At 46.3% G+C, this 21,036-nt stretch overlaps 1 protein-coding gene across 1 annotated transcript in view; it reads left to right on the forward strand.

Moving 5' to 3' along the window:
• LOC148453937 (beta-1,4-galactosyltransferase 3-like) overlaps positions 1 to 21,036 on the forward strand; it is an 86,698-nt gene that overhangs the window by 44,491 nt on the left and 21,171 nt on the right. The window contains exons 3-6 of the mRNA XM_088461469.1: positions 6,518 to 6,753; positions 9,386 to 9,573; positions 15,997 to 16,119; positions 16,912 to 17,016. Coding sequence (XP_088317595.1) covers positions 6,518 to 6,753; positions 9,386 to 9,573; positions 15,997 to 16,119; positions 16,912 to 17,016 — 652 coding nt within the window. The remainder of the gene's footprint in view (positions 1 to 6,517; positions 6,754 to 9,385; positions 9,574 to 15,996; positions 16,120 to 16,911; positions 17,017 to 21,036) is intronic.

Below are 21,036 nucleotides of genomic sequence, written 5' to 3' on the forward strand. Positions count from 1 at the left end.
AACTATCCAGTGCATCGTGCCTCCTAGATACTCCAGTGCATCGTGCCTCCTAAACTATCCAGAGCATCGTGCCTCCTAAGCTATCCAGTGCATCGTGCCTCCTAAGCTATCCAGTGCATCGTGCCTCCTAGATACTCCAGTGCATCGTGCCTCCTAGATACTCCAGTGCATCGTGCCTCCTAAACTATCCAGAGCATCGTGCCTCCTAAACTATCCAGTGCATCGTGCCTCCTAAACTATCCAGTGCATCGTGCCTCCTAAACTATCCAGTGCATCGTGCCTCCTAACTATCCAGTGCATCGTGCCTCCTAAACTATCCAGTGCATCGTGACTTGAGATTGTCAGATCTGCCCTACAGCACGATGCGATGTGCGACCTGCGGGGACGCGCATCGTGATCGTGAGTGGGTACTCACGATTTGTGCATATTTTACACGATCTGTCGTTCCAATGCGTCGGAATTGGCCAGATCGTGTAAAATATCACCATGTGTGAAGGTACTCTAAGGACCAGAGTTTTCATAAAATTGTTTTATATTTAAAAATGTACTTATACATTTCAAGGTCACATGATGTGACCTTTAACCTTGAATATCTAAAAGAGTGTATGTTTAATTTTAATGTACATAGAGTATGTTATACACTTAAGTACAACCTCTCTCTGGTATAAAGGCCCCCATACATCAGCAATCTGAAAACCACAATTGAACAATTTGAAGATTTATTGCCCGATCCTAGGATTTCCCAATCGAGCAATCTGCGCCCATACATTACAGATCTTTTTCAGTGATTTGCAGATCGATTGCAGCAAACGCAGATCTGGCAATCTTGAAAGGCCCATTATTTTGCTGGTAACGGTCTGCAAATCTGCTGATCATGTACATACACTAGCAATCTACAGCCCCAATCGATCTGTGAAATCCAACATGTTGGACTATCTGATTAAACAATTCCAATCACTTTTTAAGGCCCCCATACATCAGAGATTGATTGCAGCAATCGTGCAATTTGCAATCGATTGTGTATAAAAATCTTTCCCTTTTTCAATCGATTGGAGAATTGCCACAATCGATTGAAAAAGGGAAAGATTTTTATACACAATCGATTGCAAATTGCACGATTGCTGTAATCAATCTCTGATGTATGGGGGCCTTTAGTCTCATTATGGGAAGCCTTTGGGAACAGGAGTAAATAATAATTACGGTAGTTGAACCCTCCTTGCACTAACTATGTAACTGGCAAATTCAGACTCTTCTTGTAGTGTCTCTCTGTGTGTACTAGGGATGGCCATCTGTGGTTTTCTATTGATGGTTGCATGGATGGCACCATCGGCGATAACCATCAATGGTACAATATCAATATATGGTGAACCACCGATGGTTTGCAACACTCTATGGCCACTGCTGCCAGGTGCTTGGCAAGCCATGGGCTAAACAAAAATGTGTATTACCTATATGTATGTGTGTGTGTATATATATATATATATATATATATATATATATATATATATATAAAATGTTATGTGTATTACCTATATGTATGTGTGTGTGTATATATATATATATATATATATATATAAAATGTTATGTGTGTTACCTATATATGTGTATTACCTATATGTATGTGTGTGTGTATATATATATATAAAATGTTGTGTATTACCTATATGTATGTGTATTACCTATATGTATGTGTATTACCTATATATGTGTATTACCTATATGTATGTGTATTACCTATATGTATGTGTGTATGTATATATATATATATATGTGTGTTACCTTTGTACTCTGATCTGTTAAACATTTAGTTATCTCTTTGTGGTACACTTTGTCACACAAGCGCTGCACTTGTATTGTATCATATTTGCTGGGAACCTCCCGAAAATCAGGTGGTGCTCCAGGCTCCCCGGAAAAGCAGGTAAGTATCCTTGCCGGCTGCCTATATCCCCCCACCCCGGACCCACTTGCAGCTCCCACACAATCCCCCCGCTTCATGGCTCCGCTCCCTGCTTCACAATTTTTTTAATCTCGTCATTCTGTAGCAATGGCGCTGCCAAAATGCCTCCGCTACTAATGCTGGGTAATGTCCCCTGCCACGCCCCCCGCTCACACCCCCATGCCGCGCCACGCCCCCGAAATCCGGGAGGGTAGGCATGTATGGGTGCAAACCATCAATAGTTCACAATAGATTGTAATTGTTCCATCGATGGTTAACACCGATAATGCCATCAATAGTGACCATCGATGGAAAACCACAGATAGCCATCCCTAGTACACAGAGAGAGGCCCTACAAGACGAGTCTGAACTTGCCCGTCACATGGTTAGTGCAAGAAGGGTTCAACTGCCGTAATTTTTTACTCCTGTTCCCAAAGGCTTCCCATAATGAGACTTATACACTTAAATACAATCTCTCTCTGGTATAACATACTTTATGTACAAAAATATCAAACCTACACTTTTCTAGGTATTCAAGGTTAAAGGTCACATCATGTGACCTTGAAATGTAAAAGTCAATTTTTAAATATATAGCTATTACTTTATGAAAACTCTGGTCCCTTAGCTTCAAAACAAGACCAACATGAAAGCTCTACCACAATTAGAGGGAAAGTTATGATTGGTTTTATTTGACCTTACAGCATAAAAGTTACATTGTCTCATGTGTGCAGCCCTGTAACATGAGCACCGTGTATCACTGAGGGCTACAATGTTACATATGACAGTTACTGTATGTCGTCATGTGTGCAGCCCTGTAACATGAGCACCGTGTATCACTGAGGGCTACAATGTTACATATGACAGTTACTGTATGTCGTCATGTGTGCAGTCCTGTAACATGAGCACCGTGTATCACTGAGGGCTACAATGTTACATATGACAGTTACTGTATGTCGTCATGTGTGCAGCCCTGTAACATGAGCACCGTGTATCACTGAGGGCTACAATGTTACATATGACAGTTACTGTATGTCGTCATGTGTGCAGCCCTGTAACATGATCACCGTGTATCACTGAGGGCTACAATGTTACATATGACAGTTACTGTATGTCGTCATGTGTGCAGCCCTGTAACATGAGCACCGTGTATCACTGATGGCTACAATGTTACATGTGACAGTTACTTTATGTCGTCATGTGTGCAGCCCTGTAACATGAGCACCGTGTATCACTGAGGGCTATAATGTTACATATGACAGTTACTGTATGTCGTCATGTGTGCAGCCCTGTAACATGAGCACCATGTATCACTGAGGGCTACAATGTTACATATGACAGTTACTGTATGTCGTCATGTGTGCAGCCCTGTAACATGAGCACCGTGTATCACTGAGGGCTACAATGTTACATATGACAGTTACTTTATGTCGTCATGTGTGCAGCCCTGTAACATGAGCACCGTGTATCACTGAGGGCTACAATGTTACATATGACAGTTACTGTATGTCGTCATGTGTGCAGCCCTGTAACATGAGCACCGTGTATCACTGAGGGTACAATGTTACATATGACAGTTACTGTATGTCGTCATGTGTGCAGCCCTGTAACATGAGCACCGTGTATCACTGAGGGCTACAATGTTACATATGACAGTTACTGTATGTCGTCATGTGTGCAGCCCTGTAACATGAGCACCGTGTATCACTGAGGGCTACAATGTTACATATGACAGTTACTGTATGTCGTCATGTGTGCAGCCCTGTAACATGAGCACCGTGTATCACTGAGAGCTACAATGTTACATATGACAGTTACTGTATGTCGTCATGTGTGCAGCCCTGTAACATGAGCACCGTGTATCACTGAGGGCTACAATGTTACATATGACAGTTACTGTATGTCGTCATGTGTGCAGCCCTGTAACATGAGCACCGTGTATCACTGAGGGCTACAATGTTACATATGACAGTTACTGTATGTCGTCATGTGTGCAGCCCTGTAACATGAGCACCGTGTATCACTGAGGGCTACAATGTTACATATGACAGTTACTGTATGTCGTCATGTGTGCAGTCCTGTAACATGATCACCGTGTATCACTGAGGGCTACAATGTTACATATGACAGTTACTGTATGTCGTCATGTGTGCAACCCTGTAACATGAGCACCGTGTATCACTGAGGGCTACAATGTTACATATGACAGTTACTGTATGTCGTCATGTGTGCAGCCCTGTAACATGAGCACCGTGTATCACTGAGGGCTACAATGTTACATATGACAGTTACTGTATGTCGTCATGTGTGCAGCCCTGTAACATGAGCACCGTGTATCACTGAGGGCTACAATGTTACATATGACAGTTACTGTATGTCGTCATGTGTGCAGCCCTGTAACATGAGCACCGTGTATCACTGAGGGCTACAATGTTACATATGACAGTTACTGTATGTCGTCATGTGTGCAGCCCTGTAACATGAGCACCGTGTATCACTGAGGGCTACAATGTTACATATGACAGTTACTGTATGTCGTCATGTGTGCAGCCCTGTAACATGAGCACCGTGTATCACTGAGGGCTACAATGTTACATATGACAGTTACTGTATGTCGTCATGTGTGCAGCCCTGTAACATGAGCACCGTGTATCACTGAGGGCTATAATGTTACATATGACAGTTACTGTATGTCGTCATGTGTGCAGCCCTGTAACATGAGCACCGTGTATCACTGAGGGCTACAATGTTACATATGACAGTTACTGTATGTCGTCATGTGTGCAGCCCTGTAACATGAGCACCGTGTATCACTGAGGGCTACAATGTTACATATGACAGTTACTGTATGTCGTCATGTGTGCAGCCCTGTAACATGAGCACCGTGTATCACTGAGGGCTACAATGTTACATATGACAGTTACTGTATGTCGTCATGTGTGCAGTCCTGTAACATGATCACCGTGTATCACTGAGGGCTACAATGTTACTTATGACAGTTACTGTATGTCGTCATGTGTGCAGCCCTGTAACATGAGCACCGTGTATCACTGAGGGCTACAATGTTACATATGACAGTTACTGTATGTCGTCATGTGTGCAGCCCTGTAACATGAGCACCGTGTATCACTGAGGGCTACAATGTTACATATGACAGTTACTGTATGTCGTCATGTGTGCAGCCCTGTAACATGAGCACCGTGTATCACTGAGGGCTACAATGTTACATATGACAGTTACTGTATGTCGTCATGTGTGCAGCCCTGTAACATGAGCACCGTGTATCACTGAGGGCTACAATGTTACATATGACAGTTACTGTATGTCGTCATGTGTGCAGCCCTGTAACATGAGCACCGTGTATCACTGAGGGCTACAATGTTACATATGACAGTTACTGTATGTCGTCATGTGTGCAGCCCTGTAACATGAGCACCGTGTATCACTGAGGGCTACAATGTTACATATGACAGTTACTGTATGTCGTCATGTGTGCAGCCCTGTAACATGAGCACCGTGTATCACTGAGGGCTACAATGTTACATATGACAGTTACTGTATGTCGTCATGTGTGCAGCCCTGTAACATGAGCACCGTGTATCACTGAGGGCTACAATGTTACATATGACAGTTACTGTATGTCGTCATGTGTGCAGCCCTGTAACATGAGCACCGTGTATCACTGAGGGCTATAATGTTACATATGACAGTTACTGTATGTCGTCATGTGTGCAGCCCTGTAACATGAGCACCGTGTATCACTGAGGGCTACAATGTTACATATGACAGTTACTGTATGTCGTCATGTGTGCAGCCCTGTAACATGAGCACCGTGTATCACTGAGGGCTACAATGTTACATATGACAGTTACTGTATGTCGTCATGTGTGCAGCCCTGTAACATGAGCACCGTGTATCACTGAGGGCTACAATGTTACATATGACAGTTACTGTATGTCGTCATGTGTGCAGCCCTGTAACATGAGCACCGTGTATCACTGAGGGCTACAATGTTACATATGACAGTTACTGTATGTCGTCATGTGTGCAGCCCTGTAACATGAGCACCGTGTATCACTGAGGGCTACAATGTTACATATGACAGTTACTGTATGTCGTCATGTGTGCAGCCCTGTAACATGAGCACCGTGTATCACTGAGGGCTACAATGTTACATATGACAGTTACTGTATGTCGTCATGTGTGCAGCCCTGTAACATGAGCACCGTGTATCACTGAGGGCTACAATGTTACATATGACAGTTACTGTATGTCGTCATGTGTGCAGCCCTGTAACATGAGCACCGTGTATCACTGAGGGCTACAATGTTACATATGCAGTTACTGTATGTCGTCATGTGTGCAGCCCTGTAACATGAGCACCGTGTATCACTGAGGGCTACAATGTTACATATGACAGTTACTTTATGTCGTCTCTGATCTGACCAAATTTCACGAAAATCTGAGCCGGTCGGGTTGGAAGCTGTGGTGATTTGGCATGGGATGACCCTATAGCATGATGTCCATGGTCTTTCCAAGCCTGCATTATTCTTTACTGACCTCGTGTTCCCTTCCTGACTTTAGGGGGACCCATCCGGGTGCAGCTGCCAGAGCCCCTGACATTGGAAGAAGTGATGCACAAGAACCCTTATGTGACCAAAGGCGGCCGCTACAAGCCGCCTGACTGCGACTCCACCCATAAGACGGCCGTCATCATCCCTCATCGCAACAGGGAGCAGCACCTGAAATATCTGTTATATTATTTACATCCATTCCTGCAGCGGCAGCAGCTCAACTATGGGATATACATCATCCATCAGGTAGGACTGACGTAACCCTGGCTCTCCGTAAGGAGACAGCAATGCACTGCAAAGGCCTCTGGGACGATCACTGCCTACCGCCATACCGATAGATGCATGGCTCCGCCGCAGTAATACAGCACATATATTTGCCTGCCAATGGCTATAGCAGAAGGCTGAGGTTGTACAATCAAACAATCGGATCCCATGTTTTAGTCTGTTAGTGCTGTTTATGTTGTTACAGCTTTGCTCTTGTGGCACTTTGCAGGGTTGGATAGGTAGGTGCTCTTGTGGCACTTTGCAGGGTTGGATAGGTAGGTGCTCTTGTGGCACTTTGCAGGGTTGGATAGGTAGGTGCTTTTGTGGCACTTTGCAGGGTTGGATAGGTAGGTGCTTTTGTGGCACTTTGCAGGGTTGGATAGGTAGGTGCTCTTGTGGCACTTTGCAGGGTTGGATAGGTAGGTGCTTTTGTGGCACTTTGCAGGGTTGGATAGGTAGGTGCTCTTGTGGCACTTTGCAGGGTTGGATAGGTAGGTGCTCTTGTGGCACTTTGCAGGGTTGGATAGGTAGGTGCTCTTGTGGCACTTTGCAGGGTTGGATAGGTAGGTGCTCTTGTGGCACTTTGCAGGGTTGGATAGGTAGGTGCTCTTGTGGCACTTTGCAGGGTTGGATAGGTAGGTGCTCTTGTGGCACTTTGCAGGGTTGGATAGGTAGGTGCTCTTGTGGCACTTTGCAGGGTTGGATAGGTAGGTGCTTTTGTGGCACTTTGCAGGGTTGGATAGGTAGGTGCTCTTGTGGCACTTTGCAGGGTTGGATAGGTAGGTGCTCTTGTGGCACTTTGCAGGGTTGGATAGGTAGGTGCTCTTGTGGCACTTTGCAGGGTTGGATAGGTAGGTGCTCTTGTGGCACTTTGCAGGGTTGGATAGGTAGGTGCTCTTGTGGCACTTTGCAGGGTTGGATAGGTAGGTGCTCTTGTGGCACTTTGCAGGGTTGGATAGGTAGGTGCTCTTGTGGCACTTTGCAGGGTTGGATAGGTAGGTGCTTTTGTGGCACTTTGCAGGGTTGGATAGGTAGGTGCTCTTGTGGCACTTTGCAGGGTTGGATAGGTAGGTGCTCTTGTGGCACTTTGCAGGGTTGGATAGGTAGGTGCTTTTGTGGCACTTTGCAGGGTTGGATAGGTAGGTGCTCTTGTGGCACTTTGCAGGGTTGGATAGGTAGGTGCTCTTGTGGCACTTTGCAGGGTTGGATAGGTAGGTGCTTTTGTGGCACTTTGCAGGGTTGGATAGGTAGGTGCTCTTGTGGCACTTTGCAGGGTTGGATAGGTAGGTGCTCTTGTGGCACTTTGCAGGGTTGGATAGGTAGGTGCTCTTGTGGCACTTTGCAGGGTTGGATAGGTAGGTGCTTTTGTGGCACTTTGCAGGGTTGGATAGGTAGGTGCTCTTGTGGCACTTTGCAGGGTTGGATAGGTAGGTGCTCTTGTGGCACTTTGCAGGGTTGGATAGGTAGGTGCTCTTGTGGCACTTTGCAGGGTTGGATAGGTAGGTGCTCTTGTGGCACTTTGCAGGGTTGGATAGGTAGGTGCATTATCGGCCTATCTGTGGCAGGACCCATAAGAGGAGACCCAACTGCTGTGGAACAGACTGTCCTGTAGAGATACATCTGGTCGCTACAAACAATGGTTCCATAATAAAAGAACAGGAACTGACATTTTTGTATTGTCTACAACAGGAAATGCTCGGCACAGTCTTATATATACTGTATACATGTTTTCTTCCCATGGTGATCGTTCTATTTCTTGTATTCTGGGTTTTTCCTTCGCCCTTTTGTATTCTCATTTGAGGATGCGTGTTCCCAGTATTAATCTCTCAACAGGGTTATTACTTTCCTCCCTTTACTTAATAGTATTTTGTCTGCTCTCACTGGGTATATTATTTGATAAATCATTGGATTCTGTCATTCTTTTATCCCTATTAAATTTCCTTCCTACTATCATCTTTTCATTCTTTGTAAGGATAGTGTCTATTCTCTTTCTCCCTGTATTCTGGTGTCCATAAATGGTGTGACCATCTCTTGGTAGGTGGTGATCTCTTCCTCCTATATCCCTCCTTCTGTCCTCTACCTTGAGGTTCATTATGGAAAAGGAAAATGTTTTTAAGATATTCCCCCACTCTACCTCTAAGTTTTCACTTGTTTCAGAGAAGGAGCCAGGTTTAAATCAGCCTGAAAACAAATGTATCCGCAACCTCGCATACCACGCAATTCTATTAACAAGCTCTCAACACTCTCTCGCTAAACTTGACCTTTATGCAAATGTGCGCTATTCCAGACGCAGTTGGATATTGGGTAGGTCCATAGTGATGTCTAGTGCACAACAATCATTTCACTACGATCTAGTGACTTCCCTGAGCCACAAGGCACAAATAGATGTGAGGGATTGGTGCAAAGGCAAAGTATCCAGCACTCCGTTACCTGATGGTCTGCAGTCCCTATTTCCGGCGTCTGGAAAGGGCGGCATGACCTCCAGTGTTTACTAGATAAACTAGTGACTTCTAGCACTTTGGTAAGACTGTCCGATAGCTATAGTTGGTTACTGTGTTGAGATAATGATCCTAGATCGCCAAATCATTGTGGCTCACACTTTGTGTCTCTCCAGGCCGGGAACTTCACTTTCAATCGCGCTAAACTGCTGAACGTGGGCTTCAAAGAAGCCATGAAGGATGAAGACTGGGATTGCATGTTCTTTCATGATGTGGACCTCATTCCCGAGGATGATCGCAACTTATACACCTGTGACAAGTTCCCCAAACATGCGTCCATCGCAATGGACAAGTTTGGGTACAAGTAAGTAATTTTGTCTTTCAGAGACCATTCATGCGTCCATTGGTCATTCCCATCGTTGGTTTGGCGTTACAGTATTTGTACAAGATTTCTCTTAATATAAGTAACCTTCCACTACAGACCACTCCTGGTGCAGCTTGGCCACAAGCTGCTTCATAAGACTGCACTGATTAATTTCATGTATACGAGGGTGAGTCAAAAGTTATCCGCACTCCAGTTATATTAAAACTTCTGTTGGCCGCACTGTTTTATGAGCGCGTTCCGTACTATGTCGCTGTCTCCCCAGTCACTGCTGTGCAGGTTTGAACGTGTTGCGGTGTAAGAAAAAATGGCTGCCACACTTGTGATATTCATCAAAGAAGAGAAGCGTGCAGTGATTCGTTTTTTGTGGTCTGAGGGTGTGACTGGTGTTGATATTTATCAAAGACTCCGTGCACAGTATGGAGAAAGTGTTTTGTCACGAAGAAGTGTGTATGAATGTATAGAGAAGTTCAAAGAAGCTCGCACAAGTGTCAGCCATGAAGAAGGAGCCGGACACCCCGTTCACGTCTACGAATAGACAAGTGACAGTGGATTATGTTGCAAATCATTTGCAATTCAGCCATGGCTCTGCATATGCAATAATCCACGACGGACTTGGGTTTGAAAGGTTTGTGCGAGATGGGTACCGAAACAACTCACGGTAGAGTTCTGCCATCTTATCCTCTCCTCTGTGTTACCTCACAGATATACAGCATAGCACTCTGCCACCTTATCCTCCCCTCTGTGTAACCTCACAGATATACAGCATAGCGCTCTGCCAGCTTATCCTCCCCTCTGTGTAACCTCACAGATATACAGCATAGCGCTCTGCCAGCTTATCCTCTCCTCTGTGTAACCTCACAGATATACAGCATAGCGCTCTGCCAGCTTATCCTCTCCTCTGTGTAAACTCACAGATATACAGCATAGCGCTCTGCCACCTTATCCTCTCCTCTGTGTAACCTCACAGATATACAGCATAGCGCTCTGCCAGCTTCTCCTCCTCCTCTATGTTACCTCAGATATACAGCATAGCGCTCTGCCACCTTATCCTCTCCTCTATGTAACCTTACAGATATACAGCATAGCGCTCTGCCACCTTATCCTCTCCTCTGTGTAATCTCACAGATATACAGCATAGCGCTCTGCCAGCTTATCCTCCCCTCTGTGTAACCTCACAGATTTACAGCATAGCGCTCTTCCACCTTATCCTCCTCCACTATGTAACCTCACAGATATACAGCATAGCGCTCTGCCAGCTTATCCTCTCCTCTGTGTAACCTCACAGGTATACAGCATAGCGCTCTGCCACCTTATCCTCCCCTCTGTGTAACCTCACAGATATACAGCATAGCGCTCTGCCAGCTTATCCTCTCCTCTGTGTAACCTCACAGATATACAGCATAGCGCTCTGCCAGCTTATCCTCCCCTCTGCGTAACCTTACAGATATACAGCATAGCGCTCTGCCAGCTTATCCTCTCCTCTGTGTAACCTCACAGAAACACAGCATAGCGCTCTGCCACCTTATCCTCTCCTCTGTGTAACCTCACAGATATACAGCATAGCGCTCTGCCAGCTTATCCTCTCCTCTGTGTAACCTCACAGATATACAGCATAGCGCTCTGCCCGCTTATCCTCTCCTCTGTGTAACCTCACAGATATACAGCAGAGCGCTTTGCCAGCTTATCCTCTCCTCTGTGTAACCTCACAGATATACAGCATAGCGCTCTGCCAGCTTATCCTCCCCTCTGTGTAACCTCACAGATATACAGCATAGCGCTCTGCCAGCTTATCCTCCTCTATGTAACCTCACAGATATACAGCATAGCGCTCTGCCAGCATATCCTCTCCTCTGTGTAACCTCACAGATATACAGCATAGCGCTCTGCCACCTTATCCTCCCCTCTGTGTAACCTCAGATATACAGCATAGCGCTCTGCCACCTTATCCTCTCCTCTGTGTAACCTAACAGATATACAGCATAGCGCTCTGCCAGATTATCCTCTCCTCTGTGTAACTTCACAGATATACAGCATAGCGCTCTGCCAGCTTATCCTCTCCTCTGTGTAACCTCACAGATATACAGCATAGCGCTCTGCCAGCTTATCCTCTCCTCTGTGTAACCTCACAGATATACAGCATAGCGCTCGGCCAGCTTATCCTCTCCTCTGTGTAACCTCACAGATATACAGCATAGCGCTCTGCCACCTTATCCTCCCCTCTGTGTAACCTCAGATATACAGCATAGCGCTCTGCCACCTTATCCTCTCCTCTGTGTAACCTAACAGATATACAGCATAGCGCTCTGCCAGATTATCCTCTCCTCTGTGTAACTTCACAGATATACAGCATAGCGCTCTGCCAGCTTATCCTCTCCTCTGTGTAACCTCACAGATATACAGCATAGCGCTCTGCCAGCTTATCCTCTCCTCTGTGTAACCTCACAGATATACAGCATAGCGCTCGGCCAGCTTATCCTCTCCTCTGTGTAACCTCACAGATATACAGCATAGCGCTCGGCCAGCTTATCCTCTCCTCTGTGTAACCTCACAGATATACAGCATAGCGCTCTGCCACCTTATCCCCCCCTCTGTGTAACCTCACAGATATACAGCATAGCGCTCTGCCACCTTATCCTCCCCTCTGTGTAACCTCACAGATATACAGCATAGCGCTCTGCCCGCTTATCCTCTCCTCTGTGTAACCTCACAGATATACAGCATAGCGCTCTGCCAGCTTATCCTCTCCTCTGTGTAACCTCACAGATATACAGCATAGCGCTCTTCCAGCTTATCCTCCCCTCTATGTAACCTCACAGATATACAGCATAGCGCTCTGCCAGCTTATCCTCTCCTCTGTGTAACCTCACAGATATACAGCATAGCGCTCTGCCAGCTTATCCTCCCCTCTGTGTAACCTCACAGATATACAGCATAGCGCTCTGCCACCTTATCCTCCCCTCTGTGTAACCTCACAGATATACAGCATAGCGCTCTCCCACCTTATCCTCTCCCCTATGTAACCTCAGATATACAGCATAGCGCTCTGCCAGCTTATCCTCTCCTCTATGTAACCTCACAGATATACAGCATAGCGCTCTTCCAGCTTATCCTCCCCTCTGTGTAACCTCACAGATATACAGCATAGCGCTCTGCCAGCTTATCCTCTCCTCTTTGTAACCTCACAGATATACAGCATAGCGCTCTGCCAGCTTATCCTCTCCTCTGTGTAACCTCACAGATATACAGCATAGCGCTCTTCCAGCTTATCCTCTCCTCTGTGTAACCTCACAGATATACAGCATAGCGCTCTGCCACCTTATCCTCCTCCACTGTGTAACCTCACAGATATACAGCATAGCGCTCTGCCAGCTTATCCTCCCCTCTGTGTAACTTCACAGATATACAGCATAGCGCTCTGCCAGCTTATCCTCCCCTCTGTGTAACCTCACAGATATACAGCATAGCGCTCTGCCAGCTTATCCTCTCCTCTGTGTAACCTCACAGATATACAGCATAGCGCTCTGCCACCTTATCCTCTCCTCTGTGTAACCTCACAGATATACAGCATAGCGCTCTGCCACCTTATCCTCCCCTCTGTGTAACCTCACAGATATACAGCATAGCGCTCTGCCAGCTTATCCTCCCCTCTGTGTAACCTCACAGATATACAGCATAGCGCTCTGCCACCTTATCCTCCTCCACTGTGTAACCTCAGAGATATACAGCATAGCGCTCTGCCACCTTATCCTCCCCTCTGTGTAACCTCACAGATATACAGCATTGCGCTCTGCCAGCTTATCCTCTCCTCTGTGTAACCTCACAGATATACAGCATAGCGCTCTGCCAGCTTATCCTCTCCTCTGTGTAACCTCACAGACATTCAGCATAGCGCTCTGCCAGCTTATCCTCTCCTCTGTGTAATCTCACAGATATACAGCATAGCGCTCTGCCACCTTATCCTCCTCCTCTTTGTAACCTCACAGATATACAGCATAGCGCTCTGCCAGCTTATCCTCCTCCTCTATGTAACCTCACAGATATACAGCATAGCGGTCTGCCACCTTATAGCCACAATAAGTTTTCTTCCTTTCCGTGTCAGGGTGCTTTCTGCGCGTTTTTCTGTCTTTCTTTCTGCGCCATTGTTTTTCTCCTAAGCCATGTGTTCGGGTTGTGGTGATTTGTTTGGGACATATGCATATCCTTTTTTATGCCATATGGTTCAAGATGCTGGTGAGACTTAAACAATCCGCCATTGCTTGGCTTCACTTATTAATTCGCTTATAGTGTTCTAAGAGCCAGATTCAGTAAGGATTGCTATTGCGTACGCAGCTGCTAATTCATACAGAACACAGCTCATCCGCCATAGAGACGCCCACTACTACTTTCTCACATCCGTAATACCTCACAGTCCTGTGTATACATCTGTAACATCAGCCACAGCACAGCCAGCATAGAGACACCTACTACTGCTATCTCACATCTGTAATACCTCACAGTCCTGTGTATACATCTGTAACATCAGCCACACCACAGCCAGCATAGAGACCCCCACTACTGCTATCTCACATCTGTAATACCTCACAGTCCTGTGTATACATCTGTAACATCAGCCACAGCACAGCCAGCATAGAGACACCCACTACTATCTCATATCTGTAATACCTCACAGTCCTGTGTATACATCTGTAACATCAGCCACAGCACAGCCAGCATAGAGACACCCACTACTGCTATCTCACATCTGTAATACCTCACAGTCCTATGTATACATCTGTAACATCAGCCACAGCTCAGCCAGCATAGAGACCCCCACTACTGCTATCTCACATCTGTAATACCTCACAGTCCTGTGTATACATCTGTAACATCAGCCACAGCACAGCCAGCATAGAGACACCCACTACTGCTATCTCACATCTGTAATACCTCACAGTCCTGTGTATACATCTGTAACATCAGCCACAGCACAGCCAGCATAGACACCCACTACTGCTATCTCACATCTGTAATACCTCACAGTCCTGTGTATACATCTGTAACATCAGCCACAGCACAGCCAGCATAGAGACACCCACTACTGCTATCTCACATCTGTAATACCTCACAGTCCTGTGTATACATCTGTAACATCAGCCACAGCACAGCCAGCATAGAGACACCCACTACTGCTATCTCACATCTGTAATACCTCACAGTCCTGTGTATACATCTGTAACATCAGCCACAGCACAGCCAGCATAGAGACACCCACTACTGCTATCTCACATCTGTAATACCTCACAGTCCTGTGTATACATCTGTAACATCAGCCACAGCACAGCCAGCATAGACACCCACTACTGCTATCTCACATCTGTAATACCTCACAGTCCTGTGTATACATCTGTAACATCAGCCACAGCACAGCCAGCATAGAGACACCCACTACTGCTATCTCACATCTGTAATACCTCACAGTCCTGTGTATACATCTGTAACATCAGCCACAGCACAGCCAGCATAGAGACACCCACTACTGCTATCTCACATCTGTAATACCCCACAGTCCTGTGTATACATCGGCCCCTCGTGCAGTATTTACACCATGTCTGACCAGCCGCACGCAGTGAGTCCTCCAGCTGTGTGTGTAATCAAGGTGGCTAATTTATACGCACCCAGGAAACTACATTCAGACACCCCTGAGTTTTTTCAGATCCCGTCACCTCCCCCAAACGCTCTGTAATCGCAGTGCGGTGCGTACGCATGTGCAATGTTTAACATTGATCGATATGCTTACATATTTGCAACTGCGTGCGCTGCTGAATCCGGCTCTTAGTACTTCGGATTATTACTTTTGTTGCAGAGGAATTGGTATAAAGTAGCTGATTAAGATGCGTATTTTAATAAAGCCAAATGGTGCGATTTGAGGAGCGGTGTGTGTAGTAGAATATTGGTATAGTCTCTATTACTGGTGATGTAACGATGGGGGGCACTTTCCCATGTTCTCAGGCTCCGTGCATTAAGAGTATTGAGCTGCACGTATTCTCTCTATATGATATAAAAGGTTATAACCCACCATGTGCTGCTGTTTATAACTCGGCCTTTTAATAAGAGTCTGGGAAAACCTGCAGCTCAATACGTTTTCCCCCCGAGCGTCCTTCCTGGTGCCCTGAGTATCACCAGCCGCACCCAGGTTCTGTGTAATGTGAGAGTTACAGGTGTCGCTGTGTATGTGGCTGACGTCACATACTGCTTTTATTTATCTATACAATGGTGTCTGTTAATGCAGAAGTAAGCAACCTGTGTTTTTCCAGCCGCTGTGGAACTACAAGTCTCGGCATGCCTATGCCTGAGTGACTGTATCTGGCTGGAGAGCGTGTTATAAAGCTGGCGTAGATTTGATGCACACGTTCCCTGTTACAGGCTGCCTTACAAGTCCTACTTTGGAGGAGTCTCTGCCCTCACCCCGGAGCAGTACATGAAGATGAACGGCTTCCCGAATAACTACTGGGGGTGGGGAGGCGAGGATGATGACATTGCAGTAAGGTGAGATGTACGGACAATGTCGTGTGTGTGCATGCCAGCTCTACAGCAAGATCTCATTTCCACTGTGCACTTAAAGACCAGCTGAGCTTGGAATACTTACTAACAATGCATTCTTGGTAATCTACGTATCGTTTTCCTTAGGACAACTCTCACCCATTGTCTCTATGGGGGGTATTCAATTAGAACCACTCCCAGGTTAAGCGCCCGGTGCTTTTCAGCTGCTCGCGTGGTAATCCTGCAACCTGATGGTACGAGCAGAAATCTACGTTAAGTAGTACCTTGGAGATAGTCACTGAGTTACTGGTTGAGGTAACAACATCGCGCGTGGCGCTTTTCCCGGGAGTGTACTGTGTGTAAACCCCGGGCATCTGCTGGGTGAAGTGCTGGGCGCGATGCAGTCAGATGAATAGCCTCGGGCACTTAGTAGCTTGTGGAGCGATTTTCTCATTGAATTCCTCCCCGGTGTGTGAAGCGTGAGATTGGCGAGCTGTGTCACGTGGCATGTTGCATGGTGTTACTGAGCAATAAATCGTCTTACACATTGTTATAATCCGAGTGTTCGGATTGGTCGCCCAATGACTGGTAGTTCATTTTGGTTTAACGTTTAGCAGATCAGGGACCAAAAAGTCTCGCAAGATGCCCCTTGTTTCTGTTCCCAGCCCGTCCAATCAGGTTTTGATGTTTTTGCGACTGTGCGAGTGTTGTTGGTGATTGTGGCTCAGGAAAACTGCATGTTATTCATTGAGAATTTATTTCTGTGGTGTAACACTGGATTTTTCTCCTACCCCAAAGAGTTGCGCTCAGCGGCATGTTGATATCTCGGCCGTCAGTCAAACACGGGAGGTATAAAATGATAAAGCACGGGCACGACAAAGGAAATGAACAAAACCCAAAACGGTAAGAGCAAAGACTAAGCCGCAATCGTCCTTCTGCGAGAGATTCCACAATATCTTAACGTTCCCTTTAACGTGTACCGGTCTCCTATACATCGTTCAGGCCGCCATCGTGGCTCTGTCACTACTTCCGTGAAGTCACCATTGTAGCCCATATAATGTCTGCCACCACTTGGTGTAGGTGACCCGTACACATTAAATTAACGCTTTTATCTAATTGCATCTGCCATTAACATTGGAAATCCAGGAATGGCAGCATATCTATAGACCATATATTATTGAATCATTTGTAAATGACTGTAATGCAGAAAGCTTCATGTATTCTAACACAGTGACTGTCATGAACTTTCTTCCTGTATGTGACTAAGCCATTTCCAGGAGGATTCATTTTATTCCATTATTCTAGGAAGTGGTTAATTAGCTGCCCGGGGATAAATGTGTATATAGAAGATCTGTTATGTAGCTTTACTTATTTCCAGGGTTCCAGCACAGATAGGGAAAGCACCGTGCAGGGGGTTATACATTGATGGGGACAGAAGTACACGTGTCCACATACACCTCTACTCACATTGCGCCCAATAGCTCCGATTAGCGCCACGGACTTTGCTACTTAGCTGCGCCAAAACACTGTTACTAAGCACCTTGTACACTATAAGCCAACTAAAATAAAGGGATAGGTACACAATCCGGTTGAGCTGGTAATAGACAGCAGTGACCCCCATCATGCATCGTTCTGCTTCAGCTGCAGCTTTAAATCAATTTCTTTGCAACGAAATTACTAATCCTAATATACCTAATCCTAGTACACCTTATACTGCCTATAGCCATATGGCATAAAAGATAGCGGTGTGTGAGGACACAGCGGCCTTAGGAGTAGTTCCACTCCCCCAAGGTCACTCTGATTAGTGGTGGAAAACAAACAGAGACTGCACTTTGGCTGTCGTGATCTAGGTAGATACGGACGTGGGTCCAGGTGACGCCGCGTTCATGTCCTCAGCATCTGGGACATGTTTATTTCTAATTATTATGTGTAAGAGGGACCCGACCTCAGCACTAGTGCACCAACTCCACTTACAGTACGTGAGAAATAAAATGTAAAGGTGTATTTATACGTTATAGTAACTGACCATGTACAGATACCCTGAGTAATACACGGAGGTGATCCCTGATAGTAACTGACCATGTACAGATACCCTGAGTAATACACGGAGGTGCTCCCTGATAGTAACTGACCATGTACAGATACCCTGAGTAATACACGGAGGTGCTCCCTGATAGTAACTGACCATGTACGGATACCCTGAGTAATACACGGAGGTGCTCCCTGATAGTAACTGACCATGTACGGATACCCTGAGTAATACATGGGGGTGCTCCCTGATAGTAACTGACCATGTACAGATACCCTGAGTAATACACGGGGGTGCTCCCTGATAGTAACTGACCATGTACGGATACCCTGAGTAATACACGGAGGTGCTCCCTGATAGTAACTGACCATGTACGGATACCCTGAGTAATACACGGGGGTGCTCCCTGATAGTAACTGACCATGTACGGATACCCTGAGTAATACACGGGGGTGCTCCCTGATAGTAACTGACCATGTACGGATACCCTGAGTAATACACGGGGGTGCTCCCTGATAGTAACTGACCATGTACAGATACCCTGAGTAATACACGGGGGTGCTCCCTGATAGTAACTGACCATGTACGGATACCCTGAGTAATACACGGGGGTGCTCCCTGATAGTAACTGACCATGTACGGATACCCTGAGTAATACACGGAGGTGCTCCCTGATAGTAACTGACCATGTACAGATACCCTGAGTAATATACGGAGGTGCTCCCTGATAGTAACTGACCATGTACGGATACCCTGAGTAATACACGGGGGTGCTCCCTGATAGTAACTGACCATGTACAGATACCCTGAGTAATACACGGAGGTGATCCCTGATAGTAACTGACCATGTACGGATACCCTGAGTAATACACGGAGGTGATCCCTGATAGTAACTGACCATGTACGGATACCCTGAGTAATACACGGAGGTGATCCCTGAGAGTAAAATCAGTATACAAGGTGGTCACAAGAGAAAACATACTCTCCTTTTCTCCTTCATCCACTAGGGGACACTGGAGGACTTCAAGACAGTGGGGTATAGACTGTGCTGAGTGGAGCTGGCACTTTAAATGTAAATGAAGTGTGACTAGCTCCTCCCCTCTGTATCCCCCTATAGGCCAGTATTAGTTTGTGCCCGAGTGGGAGCAGGTCACTAAAAAGATCTCTCCTGCTCTTAGGCCTAGGATAGTTTTTTAATAAGACAAACACTGAGGACAGACAGGCAGTAGCTGCAACTGCCTGTCTGCTACGCGGGACGCTGCCGGAGGGGACCCACTCGCAAGTGCATGCACTTCGCCTGGGGTCCCCGACACCTGAGAGGGGGGGCCACATGCCGCTGCGTGTAGCGCGCATCTCGGACACCCTACAGTCAGAGCCGCAGCAGCAGCAGGAAGCCTCCAAGCCTCAGCATCTGCCTGATTAGAAGGGCAGCCAGCTTAGGGCTGACACAAGACCTCCCAGAGTGCGCGCTGAAGGCAGTACAGCCAGCGCATCTCTATGTACAGCTGGCTCCCTGATTAGCAGGGCAGCCTGCTTATGGCTGTCAGAGGCGGCTCCCTGTGCGTTCCAGCTCCCTGACAAGCAGGGTAGCCGGCATTGTCCCTGCAGTAGGCGGCTCAGCAGAATACTGCACAGAGGCAGTATGTGTGTGTGTGTGTGTGTGTGTGTGTATGTATATATATATATGTATGTGTGTGTGGTGTGTATATATATATATATATATATATATATATATATATAATGTTGATTTTAAAATTAACCTCTATATCCCCCTGCCTATACCTTCTAAAATCCTTCCTATAAACCTCTAAGGATAACGCCAATTTGCGTACGCAGTCTGACCGCAAATAAAGACAGGAGATGAATCTGTGGTTCCAAAGCACAAGTATTATTCAGGTAAAAGTTCAGTCAGTTACACGCAATTGATACATACACAATTTAGGCGTAAAAGGAAATAATACAGACCCAAGTACAGTATACATACGCTGCGCCTCCGGACACGGAGATAGGCGTCAGTAAGAGACCCTCAGTTCATACAGCATTCAGCATGGACTAAAAAACCAGTATCCGGGCACATGTAAAGATCAGAACAGCGCTAGAATGCAGGGGGCGGAGCATAGCTCCGACTTCCTTCTCCTGCCTCCCATCAGCCCCAGCGTTTCTCTGCAGACTGCTGGCGGCCATTACAGGGAGCGGCAGCGCTGGACAGCCTACGGACCTGTATGATGTATTACAGTAGGGGTTTACGCTGATGTAAAGTGAGCGTTTTGGAGCATAATAATAATTAATCCTTTGCCTGGCGTTCTGGCACTGCCAGGAGCGCTGTTGTGGGCAAGTGTGACCGTCTCCAATCTCTGTACCCCAGTATATTCTGTTTTTCTTACCCTGTCACTTAACCTCTTGTGGTTTGTGTGGGGTCTGTATGTAGCATGACTGGCAGGTCTAAGGCTTCGCAAAACTTATTTACCTGCAAAAAGTGTGGAGTAAAATGTACACAGGGACAGTCATCTACCTCCAGATTGTGTGACGGTTGTTATACGGATCAGCAATCTGCAGAGATGTCAGAACCACCGTCTTGGACGCAGGTTACATCCGTTATGTCCTCTCGGCTGAACTGGAGGCTTCTCGCAGAGAAAGAGAGGCTTATAGGTCAGCTGCTACAGAGGAACCAGCATGGGCGAGATCCCTAGCTGTTTCTATGGAGGGGATTTCCAGAGCCATGACAATGGCGTCCGCTCCGCAGGTCTCTAAAAAGAGATTGTTACCCTCAGTCCTCCATTGGGATGACCCAGAGGAGGAGGAGGATATGCCCGAATTAGAAGAGGGTGAATATGCCCCAGATTCGCCTTAAGAGCCTCTGGAGTCTGATCCTGAACAGGTATTGCACATACAGG

The sequence above is a fragment of the Taudactylus pleione genome, unplaced genomic scaffold (genome assembly GCF_031769625.1).
Source record: "Taudactylus pleione unplaced genomic scaffold, aTauple2 ptg001059l, whole genome shotgun sequence".
Taxonomy (NCBI): Eukaryota; Metazoa; Chordata; class Amphibia; order Anura; family Myobatrachidae; genus Taudactylus; species Taudactylus pleione.